Below are 13,029 nucleotides of genomic sequence, written 5' to 3' on the forward strand. Positions count from 1 at the left end.
CTCAACACTGAAGATCTCTGGAAGACCGACGGCACAGGAATCGAAGCATTTCGTCTAACTATGAATATAAGCAGATTTAGATTTCTAATGCGTTACCTTCGATTTGATGATCTAACTACTTGTGATTAGCGCAAACAACTAGACAAATTAGCGCCTATCAGAGACATTTTTAACCAGTTCATTCATAGCTGCAAAAAAATTATGTTCATTCTGAGTATGTCACGGTGGACCAGAAATTAGAAGGATGTAGAGGTCGATGTACATTTCGACAGGACATACCGTCTAATCCAAATAAGTATGGTATCAAAATTGTTGCACTATGTGATGCCAAAATGTTCTACACGAGTAATATGGAAGTTTACGTAGGCACTCAACCAGATGGTCCATACAAAACAGATAATACTGCCAAATCTATTGTAGAATGTTTGTGTGAACGTTATGTGGATCCAACCAGAATGTAACAACTGACAACTGGTTTACTAGTTTACCTCTTGCTATGAGTCTCAAGTCACATAAGCTTACTTTTTTAGGGACGATACGCAAAAATAAATCGGAATTACTCCCAGAGTTTATACAAGGTAAGAGACCAGTTGCATCTAGTATGTTTGCATTTAGACCAGATTGTACATTGGTATCTTTTATACCAAAAAAAAATAAGAATGTTTTGCTCATATCTTCTTTACACGATGATAATGATATAAATTCAGTTAGCAATAAGCCAGAAATTATAGAGTGGTATATTTCAACAAAGTGCGGAGTGGACGTTGTGGACCAGTAGTGTGCTCAATACAAAGCTGCCAGAAATACAAGAAGATGGCTACTCGTGATATTGTGATATTTTATAGTATGCTGAATGTTGCCGGGATAAATAGCCTTATAATATATTTTGCAAATAATCCAAATTTAAAAATTACACGTAGAAATTTCTTTTTATAACTTTTCCAGTCATTAGTATATGACCAAAGTACGTGCGACCTTGCCAAATCTTCCGAAAACTCTAAACGTGAGACTACAAGAACTTTGCGTACAGAAGGAGAAGCTGTTCCGTTACAACTGACAGCTAACAAAAGAGGACGTTGCAGTACTTGTGACTCTAAGAAAAATCAACCAAAAAAATATTTTTGTATTTTCTGCAAAAAGTATCTGTGCTTAGAACATGCCAGTATTATTTGCAATAATTGTTTCCAAGAAAAGTAGGTTATAAGTAAATCACATGTATAAGTTTAAGTTTTTTTTATAACTTTAGTAATATAAAACGGTTTTACAACTAGCGGGAGTAGTTTTTTGTTATCGGACTCTCAGTCCGGGCGCGTCTACTAAAGTTATCAAATTAGACGCGTCTACTGCAGGGTTAAAGTTGCATTCAACCAGCATGTAAGGAACGCATGCCATGATGACAGTAAAATTCTCCTGTTAGTAATTATGGAGTACCGAAAATTCATAAAACGAATATATTACTTAGACCCATTTGTAGTACCATGAATTCTACTTGTAGTGAACTATCAAAATTTTTATTAAATATTTTAAAACCAATTGCAAATAAAAATGACACATTTATAAAAAATACACAACATTTTTTAAATAAATTATCAAATATTGAATTTAATCCAAATAATACTTTAGTAAGTTTTGACATAAATAGTTTATTTACGAATGTGCCATTAGAGAAGACTTTAAATATAGTCAAGACAAAAATAGAAAGTGATGATACATTGGCAACTAGAACAAGACTAAATATATCAGCTATAATGGAGTTAATAACATTATGTACTGATAATATATACTTTCAACTAAATAATGAATTCTATAAACCAAGTTTTGGACTAGCGATGGGCTCTAGTTTATCTCCATTATTAGCCGATATGTTTATGGAAGATTTTGAAACAAATATTATTTCTAAACAAAATTTAAAACCCTCAGTATGGTGGAGGTATGTAGATGATGTATTCTCAATATGGCCTCATGGATCAGAGTTGTTGGACACATTCCTAAATGATATTAACGATAAAGAAGAGACAATAACATTTACCATGGAAAAGGAATATAATAACACATTACCTTTTCTGGATGTTTTAATCTCTAAGAACGATACTGGATACGAAACTCAGGTGTATAGAAAACCAACACACACCAACAGATATTTAAATTTCAAATCAAATCACAATATTAATATTAAAAAGGGAATTATTAAATCCTTATACGATAGAGCCAAAATTACTTGTTCTAACGAAAATTTGTTCTTTGAGTAAAAACATTTGTTAACATCTGTTTTATTAAAAAATGATTATCCTTTATCGTTTATAAATAAGGAATTTTCAACAATCGATCGAATAGAACAAAACAACTTAGAATGAGATCCTACAGCATATGCAAGATATAATACGAGAAAAATAACAATACCATACATAAAAGGATTATCGAAAAAGCTTAAAAGGATAGGAAATAAATTCAACATTTCAACAACATTCAAAACAACAAACACGTTGAGATCTATCTTGTCCAAAACCATGGAAATTATTAAAAGGAAAATACCAGTATTGGTAAGTCAGTAACATATAGAGAATAAATCATTTATGTTTTTTAAATAACAAACATATAAAATCGGAACTTGGTGTTTATTGAAGGTAAACTAAATGCACGATCAAATACTTACCATGTCGGGATAGTATTATGAGGTTTTTTTCCTGGTTTTTCCCTCATAATTTACTATGGAATCACTAACAGGACAATTTTACTGTCATCATGGCATGTATTTGTCTTTTTAAAGATGAATTACATGTTATGATCTTTTCTGACGGATATTCTCAAGTTAAAGTTGATTTCATGTAATCGAATGAACTAACTTATAAGTAAAGTCGTCCCAGGAACGCAACTCAACAATATTGGCAATATCATTTTAAAGTCTTCTACTTTAAAATGTATAAGGTATGTCTGAATTGTCAATATAGATGAGTCAGATAAAATTAAATTATTAGAAGAATTTTTCACTAAGTAACAAAAAACAAAATTTGTTTAATTTACTAATGTTTGTATTTTGAGAACGATTTCCGAAGTGGAAATTGAAACGTCAAGAAACGTATTTTAACCTTTAATTGTGGCTTATTCCCATTTAAATATAAATTGATTTTATTCCTTTTGGTATATCGCTGGCAAACTTTTTGGTAACGAAAAGTATTTTTATAACGAAGAATAATTTACAATTAAACCAGATCACGTAGAGCAGGCTAGTAATCTGCATAAGGATGGACGTTCCATTCGGTATATTGAACAAATGCTTGGTATCTGTGTACTTGCTCCACCTAAGTATAAAATCTGATGCGATATAAGTATTTTAAGAAATTAGTTACTCAAGCAGAGCTGTATAGGAAAGATCAAAAGAAACAAATGCTGATGAAGACAGGTTTTTTAATCTTCAGGAGCAGACATTTTCTGCTGCAGATTTAAGTAGGAGACTGGCGTATATTCATGTACAGGTGCTTTATTGGTCGCAGCTCATCAAAGACCACGATTTAAATTATCTCGTGCTTAAGCAGATTGGGAAAGGAAAGATCGAAGAAACGTTCTGTTTAAAGACGAGTCTCTTTTCAAGAGATATATACCTGATCACCTGATGGTCGCCAAATAAATGAAGAAATGCTTGGTATGTATGTACTTGCTTCGCAAAGTACAAAATCCGATGCTAAACAAAGAGTTTGATAAACCAGTTCTTACTTAAGTAGAGCTGTATAGGAAAGATCAAGGGCAACAAACGCCGTTAAAGATCGGTTTCTTAATCTTCAGGAGCAGACATATACTGCTGCAGATTTGAGTAGAAGACTGGTGTATATTCATATACCTGCTACAGGCCCTTTACTGGTTGAAGCTCATCAAAGACCATGCTTGGAATTCTCTCGTGCTTATGGAGATTGGGATATGAAACATTGGAGAAACGTTTTATTTAAAGACGAGTCTCTTTTTACGACAAATTCACCTAATCACCTACTGGTCGCCAAATTGTATGGAGAAGACTTGAAAAACGCTATAATCGATGCTGTTTCTCTTCTAGTGTACATTTTGGTGGTGAAAGTACAACTGTACGGGTCTGTGTTTCTTTTGAAGCATATACCTTATTTATATGCTTCTGTGTATGAAAGTGACCTGGTACGACTGGTAAAACATGTGGTACCTTATATGCATTTTGTACGTGAAATTTTTCTCCCAATGCAGGATTTTGCTCGGCTGCACTTAGCCAAGCTAACAATGCATTACTTTACAGATATTCATATTCAAGTACTAGTATGGACTCGTAGAAGTCCAAACCTTAACCCCATAAAAAATTCGTATGACAACTTAGGAAGAGTAGTTAGGCAAAATTGTGGCGAATTTGAATATTTGGTAACGTTATAACGGTAGCTGGTCTATACCAGAAAAGACATAAGGTGTAAATTTGTAAATTTCTATTTGTTGTGAAATTAATATGTTGTGAATATTTTGGAACTTGCTTTTGAAAAAAAAATTACTGGAATTCAAGTTGTTTTAATGTTTTTTAATTTTACTTAAAATAATAGTGTCCGGTTAATTTTGCGAGCCGGTTTAAGAATATAGAGCAAAATTAGAATCTGTAACACGTGTGTTAAACCTATTAAAACATAAGTTATTTAAACAAAAGAGTATAATAACAAACCAAAAATGTACTACCAGTAGCACAAATTATCATATTGAGGAATACAGTATGCAAAACTAGAAGGAGCGACGCGCGACGTAAGAAACGAATAAAGAAATACATACCAACGAGATTTGCGCTAAGATGAGATCAAGTTAAAAAGAAAAAAAAAATACCGGAGATGAAGGTACAGAGATAATGATTTACTTTTTAAGAAATATTATGATGGTATTATCAGGTAAGAATATCTTAAACAGGAATAAGAAGGGATTTATTAAGGACAAGAAATGTGAAAATGCTGCATGTAATTTGAAGAAAGATTAACTTTACCGTCTAGCCACAAAGTGAATACGTCTGAATTACTACCACCAGACCAATATTTTAAGCATATTTTTAGAGAAACGAGTGACAAAGATTTTTCCTTTAGTTTTTTTTTTCTTTTTTTGTTTTTTGTTTCGTAATGACAAGTTTATTCAGTACTCAGTTTGGTAAGTAGCTAAATAGATGGACAGAGGTTCCAATAAAAAAAATCAAACAATTTGTATTGCATGTTAGAATTTTAAACAAAATTAATAGCTACTTTAGTCCGTTTTAGTAATAAATTAATTATTATTTTTAGGTTGGAAATGTAACAATGTATCACAAATAAATCGAGAAATTACTGCAGCTATTCTAAAGACCCACGACATTAACGTTATTGTTGTAGATTGGAGTAAAATGGCCGGAAAAAATTACATTTCTGCTAAAAGAGCCGTTACTCGAGTTGGATTATATGTTGCTGGCTTCATTACAGAACTAAAGGAGAACTTTGGATTAAGACTTGAAAAAGTAAAATTTGTAGGTCACTCCTTAGGTGCACACATATGTGGGAATGCAGGTAAAGTCCTTAATTATGCAATTGTTTTAAAGGAGCTTTTCCAAATAAAAAAATATATAGAACCGTTTCATATATACTTAATAAGCAATTATTTTATAGTCAAAACATTGAACAGCAGTTTTCTAAATATCACAAAATTTTATTATAATAATATTGATAAAAATGTACAGTAGCAACTGAAATGTCCTCTTCTGCTTTAAATGCATTCTTTGTTACCGAGTTTGCTCATAATTATGGCACTTCAACTTTCAAAAAACAGCTAGAGTTGTTTTGAGTAGCAATCATACCATTCCGTTAAGGTCTTCAGCCAAGATAATTGCCTCCTTTCCACAATACTTCTGTCATTTATTTTACCATGGATTATAAACCTTCTATCATTATATTTTCCGAGATATTGCAGGTTTTTTGTTTTTTATGTTTGGTTCAGTTTTTTTTTCTTTCTTCATTCTTATTAATACTTTAACATTTGCAATGTGATCCATTCATAAGACGTTTAAACTCCTTTTATCCATTTGATTCGTCTAGAAGGTATCGTCTTTTGATCTAGCGTCCACGATTTAACCATAAAATGGGAAACTGTATACGTAATGTTATGCCAGTTTTTTTGTAATGAATTTTCATCTCCGAAAAATTTGAATAACACTGGGCCCATAACGGTTTCTTAATATTGTTGTGAAGCTATTTTCTTGTGTCAATTTAAATTAGATACACTTTTAATGGGAATAAGCCACAATTGAAGGTTAAAATAAGTGTATTGACGTTTCAATTTCAACTTCGGAATTTGTTCTCAAAATACAAACATTAATGATATATAATTAATATATAATAATATTTATTATATATATATGTATATATATATATATATATATATATATATATATATATATATTAATATAATATATTAATGTTTGTATTTTGAGAACGATTTCTGAAGTGGAAACTGAAATGTCAATAAACTTTTTTAACCTTCAGTTGTGACTTATTCTTAATAAAATAGTATCTAACTCTTCTTTTTTCAGTATAGCCTAAGAATAAGGTTTTCCGGCCATGGTGTTAGCTTGAGTTTTTAGGTTCTTTATTTAAGTACTTTTAAAGTTGTTTTAGCACAAGGTGATAATTTAATTTTTTTTTAAATGAATTTATCGGCACAGGAGCTTTGAAACATGAGATGACATACCCATTTTAAATAAAACGAGGATTAAAACAGGGTGATAGGCTGACACCAATATTGTTGAATTTAGATTTAAATTTGACCGAAAAGTAAGATAGTAAAGAAAAAAAATTACAGTAAGAAAAACATAAGAATGTAGAAATAACACAATTATCAATAAAACAGTCCAACTGGCAGCATAATTATGCACATATCATAAATATTCTGAGCAAAACTAAAGCAATAGGTGAGAATACGTAGGTATACGAAACTTAAATCACACGGTAAACATAAATAAAAATAGGTATGTCAATAAACGAAAAAAAGACTAAAATTCTAGTACACATTTGATAGAAGAGAGCAACATGACTCCACGTGACAACTGACAACTTAGAAAAAGTATATAGCTTTATCTATTTAGGTTTCAATATTACAAGGAACAACATTGACGATGCAGAGCATAGAAGTAGAACCATTCTAACCAATACGGCATACTTCGCTATGAACCCGATATTAAAATTACGAAACGTACATAAAAAAACTAAGATACGAATCTACAAGAACATGATTGGACCATGATGGGCGATATGAACGCTAAATTGGAGAAGACAATATTAACTTAGAACACGTAATGGCAAACATGGCCTGGGAGTGATGATAAAAACGGAGATAGTTTTACAAATTTTTGTTCCAATCAAGTTATTGGTGGAACCATCTTCCCAAATAAAAATATTTACAATGTTACATGGACTGCACCAAGTCATATAAAAGAAAATCAAATAGACCACACCGCCATATCAAAAAAAAAGGAGATAATCTCTGTTTGATGTACCTAATAAAAGACGAACAGACATCGCAAGTGACCATCATCTCCTAATCGGTACCATGTAAATCAGAATGGCAAAAAACAAATTCACGCGAAACACCAACAAACCAAAATAAAATCTAGACAAATTAAAAACGGCTCCAGGACGACACATGTTTAGGGAGGAACTCCAATTTAAAACACGAAAACGTAAATTAAATAGCTGAGAAGAATTAACAGATGTTTTGACAGGAATAGCTGAAGATAAACTGGGTAAAAAAGAGAAAATAAAGAATGGATGTCAGATGAAACTTGGAATCTTATCGAGGAAAGAAAACAGCAGAAGAAAGATATTTTGCAAGCAAGAACTGTAGAAAAAAGAGCAAACCGACAACAAGCATATGAAACAATAAATCAAGCAGTGAAAAGAAATGCAAGAAGAGACAAAAGAAGGTAGGCTGAAGAACTGGCAAAACAAGCTGGAACAACTGCACAACACAACAGAACTTGAGAGCTATACCAAATTACTAGACGACTAACAAAAGATGGGCTTAACTGTTTAAACATTGTAAAATCCAAGACAGGCGAATTGCTTATTACAACAAATGACCCTAGGGAAAACGCAGATGAAATTGTTAAAAACCCGCAGAATGTAGACTTGCGTATATCATGCGAGGCCTCTTCTAAATGGAGATAATAGCAGCTATCAAATCTCTGAGAAAATACAAGTGTCCGAGAATCGATAACATTGGTGCCGAAATACTTAAAACTGATACGCATCTAACTGCTGAACTTTTGCTCCCCATAATCCGAGAGATGTGGGAAATAAACCGCATTCCAGCGGTCTGGAAAAGGGGTAAAATTATTAAGCTTCCAAAAAGGGCAACCTCACACTGTACAAAAATTGGAGAGGAATAACCTTGCATACCGCAATAAATAAGATATTCACGATTATCATACTTAAAAGATTAACAAACAAGATTGAATTTTGAGCTGGTCAAGCAGGCATTAGACCAGAATCCTCCTGCATACACCACATTAATACTGTAAGAGTAGTAATGGAACAATCGGTTGAATGGAACACACCCCTAAACATGGTTTTTGTTGACTTCGAGCGTGCCTTTGGTAGCTTATCTCATGATGCTTTATGAAAAATTTTAGAGCTAAGAAACACCCCACATAAAATAATTTCCATTATAAAGTCACTGTACACTGAGGCGAAATGCAGCGTGACACACAATGGAATCAACATTGACGAATTTGACATACTTACTGAAGTCAGACAGGGATGCGTGCTTTCTCCGTTTCTTTTTACCATTTTTTCTTTTTTAAGCGATTTGGAATACGCCGACGATATCTGCCTATTAGGACAAAGGTTCCAAGATGTGACTGATCAATTGGAAATACTTTACACAGAAGCCAATAAAGTAAGTTTGGCCATCAGTATTAGTTAAATCAAATCCATGAGAGTAAATGCAAGAAACAATATGCTATTTACTACCATCAACATGCAGATTGAAAATGTGGAAAACTTTACGTATCTTGAAAGTGTCATACCAGAAAGCGGAGGTACAGAGGACGATATTCGTATAAGGAAAAGCTCAACAAGCATTCAGCATGCTCAACCCTGTTTGGAGATCTGGCGAGTATACTACAAGGACAAAGATCCGCATATTCCAGTCAAATGTCATGTCTGTTTTACTCTACGGATGTGAAACCTGGAAAGTGACAAAAACCCTTACAGATAAACTGCAGGTCTTTATTAATAAATGTCTATGGCGAATTGTGGCCTAACATTATTAGAAACGAAAATCTCTTACATTTGACCAAACTTAAAAGGGTAGAACATAAAATAAAGTTCAGCAAGTGGGGTTGGATTGGTCACACACTCAGAAAAAATAATTCCAGTATTGCAAAGATTGCCCTAAAGTGAAATCCCTAAGGAAAAAGAAAAAGAGGTCGCCCAGTACAAACTTAGAGAAGATCCATCGTAGACAAGATAAGAGGTCAAAAAAAGTCTTGATATGAGGTGAAATCCTTAACGCAAAATAGAATCCGTTGGCCAGTTTTCACTGAAGTTCTATGCTCCTCTTACGAGTTCAAGAACCTATGTGTATTTATAAATATCTTTATGTCTAAAGAACTTATTCTTGGTTTTCAATTTAACTCTGGTTCTCCATATATTCACACTCTCACTTCCTTTCCCCAGCAAATAATTGTGATACGACCTATATTGAAGTTTTATTTATATTAATCAAATAATATTACTGGACTAATTCTGATACTTTTTATACACAAACTTAAAAACACATAGCCAGGCCCACCTAAATAATTGTATATTATTTAGAATAATTTACACACTCACATTAAGAAGTAAGAGGCATGTCGGTTGATTGACAGCGTCAAGGACGTTTACGATCAATAATTAGGGTATAAATTTAATGCAATTTTGTTAAGTGACCGTTATCTGAAAGGTGTTGCTTTAACACAGTTTTAAAATATTAAAACTGACTATTAAGAAGGGTGGTGACTATTGAAGAGTGACCTAAATAGAGGGTTTTAATAAATTATACTTTAGAACAAGGGAAATTAGGACTACTTGGAGACATAAGAATGACAGAAAATGACTATTAACGACAAATTAGTTAACAAATAGAAAATATAAAAATAAAACCACACGGTTTATTTTTAAAATTGTTGCTTATATAAGTAATAGGAGTGATTTCTTTATACAATTTAAGTAGGTTCGCTGTGGAGTTCCGAACATTTACAAAGGACATTTATAAAGGATGAGAAACTAAATGAGTTAAATATATTTTTAAACAATATTTTGTAAATTTAATTAAAATAATTCATTTGTGAAAATTATTTTTAAAATATTATTTCAGGTGCTGCATTGGGTGGAAAAGTCGACAGAATAGTCGGACTTGATCCAGCAGGTCCTCTATTTACTGTTAAAAATATTGCTAATCGTCTGGACCGAAGTGATGCAAAGTTTGTCCAGGTCATCCATACAAATGGTAAGTAAACTAAACTATTCTTATTCCCAATGACATAAGTCTAGGCTTAAAAGACAACTCTAACCAAGGAATACGCCACAATGGACCTCTATGTTGAGTGGAAGGATGGTTAAGTGCCCACTCATATTAAACCTAACTTAACATATCCTAACCTAAATATTTCTTGCTTACTTATTGAAAAAGGGAGACACGTAGTTGCAGACAAATATAGTTTATAGTAAATGCCAAGCAACTTTTTTTTCTTAAAAATCCTAACTACACGCAAAAAAATCAATCCATGGGTATTATTTGCTGAAAAAAGAAAACGTTTAAAGATATTAGTTTTAAATCAGGTATATATGTAAAAGTATATGTTAGATTAAATTAATTTTTACAGATTATCCAAAAAAATCATTTATTTATAGAGACATACGCCAAAACTCAAAAATACAAGAATATTCAAAACTTTCTGAAATTACGAAAAACATTGATAATAAATCAATATCTAGTGTTTCCCCCTCGGACCCTTATAACAGCCTGTACACGTCTAGGCATTAAGGTAATTAACCTCTGGATATCAAATTGATCCAATTGGTCCCATATTTATTGAAGAGCCGCTGTAAGTTCAGCCAAGTTGTTTAGACGGGATACTCGTGCTCGAAGACGTCTTCTCATCATATTCCATAGATGTTCTATGGGATTGAGATCGGGACTGCAAGCTAGCCAGTTCATACGGACAATTCCCAACTCCTCTATATATTTTTTGACGATTCTAGCACGGTGAGGACGCCCGTTGACGTCCATAAAAATAAAATTAGGTCCAATGAAAGGAGCAAAAGGTACCACATGCTAATCTAAAATACTTGTTATGTATCTTGCAACAGTCATAGAACCTCTATCTACAATAACTAAATCAGTATGGGCTTCTGAACTGATACCAGTCCATACCATAACAGAGCCCCCCCGATAACTTATTCTTTCCGCAATATTACATTGAAAATATCGCTCTCCGTGTCTTTTCCAAACCCTTTCTCGGCCGTCTGGTGACCTTAGACAAAATCTGTACTCATCTGAGAACCACACATTGCACCAATCTGCATCACTCCAGTTTTTATGTTCTCTTGCAAAAGCAAGGCGAGCTCTGCGATGTTCTATGGCTAGTATTGGAGATAGGGCTGGCTTTCTGGATAATAAATTACCTTCTACAAGTCGTCGACGAACTGTCCATCTGCTTACATCCACACTTCTCACTTCGCTCCGACGATCTGCCAGTTTAACTGAAGTTAGATGCCGATTTCTCAAACATGATGAGACCAGAAATCGATCATCTCTTTTGGATGTTACCCTTCTACGACCTCATCCTGGTCTAACACCCAACATTTCAGCTGCATAATATTGGCTACGACCATCTTGAACTAAAGTCACCCCCTTGCAGCATCTGTCGGAGTTAGAGACACAATTTTGAAGGCTAATTAAATAAAAATATAACACGCTTTGAAAATAAAATCACTACACTAGTATGGTTGTTGAATTAAAAGCAACATTTAATAAATATCTACTTGCTTCAGACCCTTTTTGACAAAAACCTGAAATACCAATTTGTTTTAAGAAATATAAAAAGCAATATTCAAAACATTATTTTATTTCTCGTATACGAGGTTACACCTAAATTTACATACGTAATTTAATGTCTCTAAAGTTATACAACTTCAAATAAATAAGAAATAAGGAATGGATCGATTTATTTGCACCTGAGTGTAGATTAGAAACCCCAAATTTTTTTGGGTTATATCATCTTCTTGTACGGCGTCGAAATAGACATCCTTATAAAATATATCTTCGACCAAAAATATTTTTTGCTACAGTATACTAATAAAGATTGACCCGAAAATCTTGTATAAAAGATATTAGATAAAGTTTAAAAAAGAAAAACACTAATGCTGGTATTTACAATTCGCACTTTGAGAAACTAAAGTTTCTCACTCACACTCGTTCAATCGAGCGCGAATTTGAATATTTTAGTTAAAAAGTACTTTACGCGTAAATTAAATTTTGTCTGTAACGTCAGTAAACACATACTCGATGAGTTATGATGGGATGCAATCTCGTATGGAAGCAGGTCTTCAGAGCAGGTAACAAGCTGAAGGATCCCGGTTCGATTTCTGGCACTGACATCAAGAAATTTTTATATATATATATATATATATATATATATATATATATATATATATATATATATATATATATATATATATATATATTTAGGGATTCTACAGTATTCACTGCCTTCCCTCGCTCAACCGTTTCCAAGAAATTTTTTAATTTCTAATTTAACTAAGCCACTAACGCTGTGGCGCACCCAGGGGGGGGGTTTTGGGGGTTAAAACCCCCCCCCCAGGGCATATAAAGTAAACAATATATAAAGAATAGTAGAAAAATGTAACTTGTCTTTCACACACAATACAAAAAATCCAAAACGCTGATTGAATAATTAAATTACCACTTTAAATATGTAGAACACAATAATTATTGTATAAATACGCAATAATTAATAAT

General features: G+C 32.7%; 1 protein-coding gene across 1 annotated transcript in view; it reads left to right on the forward strand.

Annotated features, from left to right (window-relative positions):
• Positions 1-13,029, forward strand: part of LOC140439059 (pancreatic lipase-related protein 2-like) — a 43,715-nt gene that overhangs the window by 17,068 nt on the left and 13,618 nt on the right. The window contains exons 3-4 of the mRNA XM_072528708.1: positions 5,262-5,519; positions 10,363-10,494. Of these exons, the coding sequence (XP_072384809.1) occupies positions 5,262-5,519; positions 10,363-10,494 (390 nt within the window). The remainder of the gene's footprint in view (positions 1-5,261; positions 5,520-10,362; positions 10,495-13,029) is intronic.

This window comes from Diabrotica undecimpunctata, chromosome 1, assembly GCF_040954645.1.
Source record: "Diabrotica undecimpunctata isolate CICGRU chromosome 1, icDiaUnde3, whole genome shotgun sequence".
NCBI lineage: Eukaryota > Metazoa > Arthropoda > Insecta > Coleoptera > Chrysomelidae > Diabrotica > Diabrotica undecimpunctata.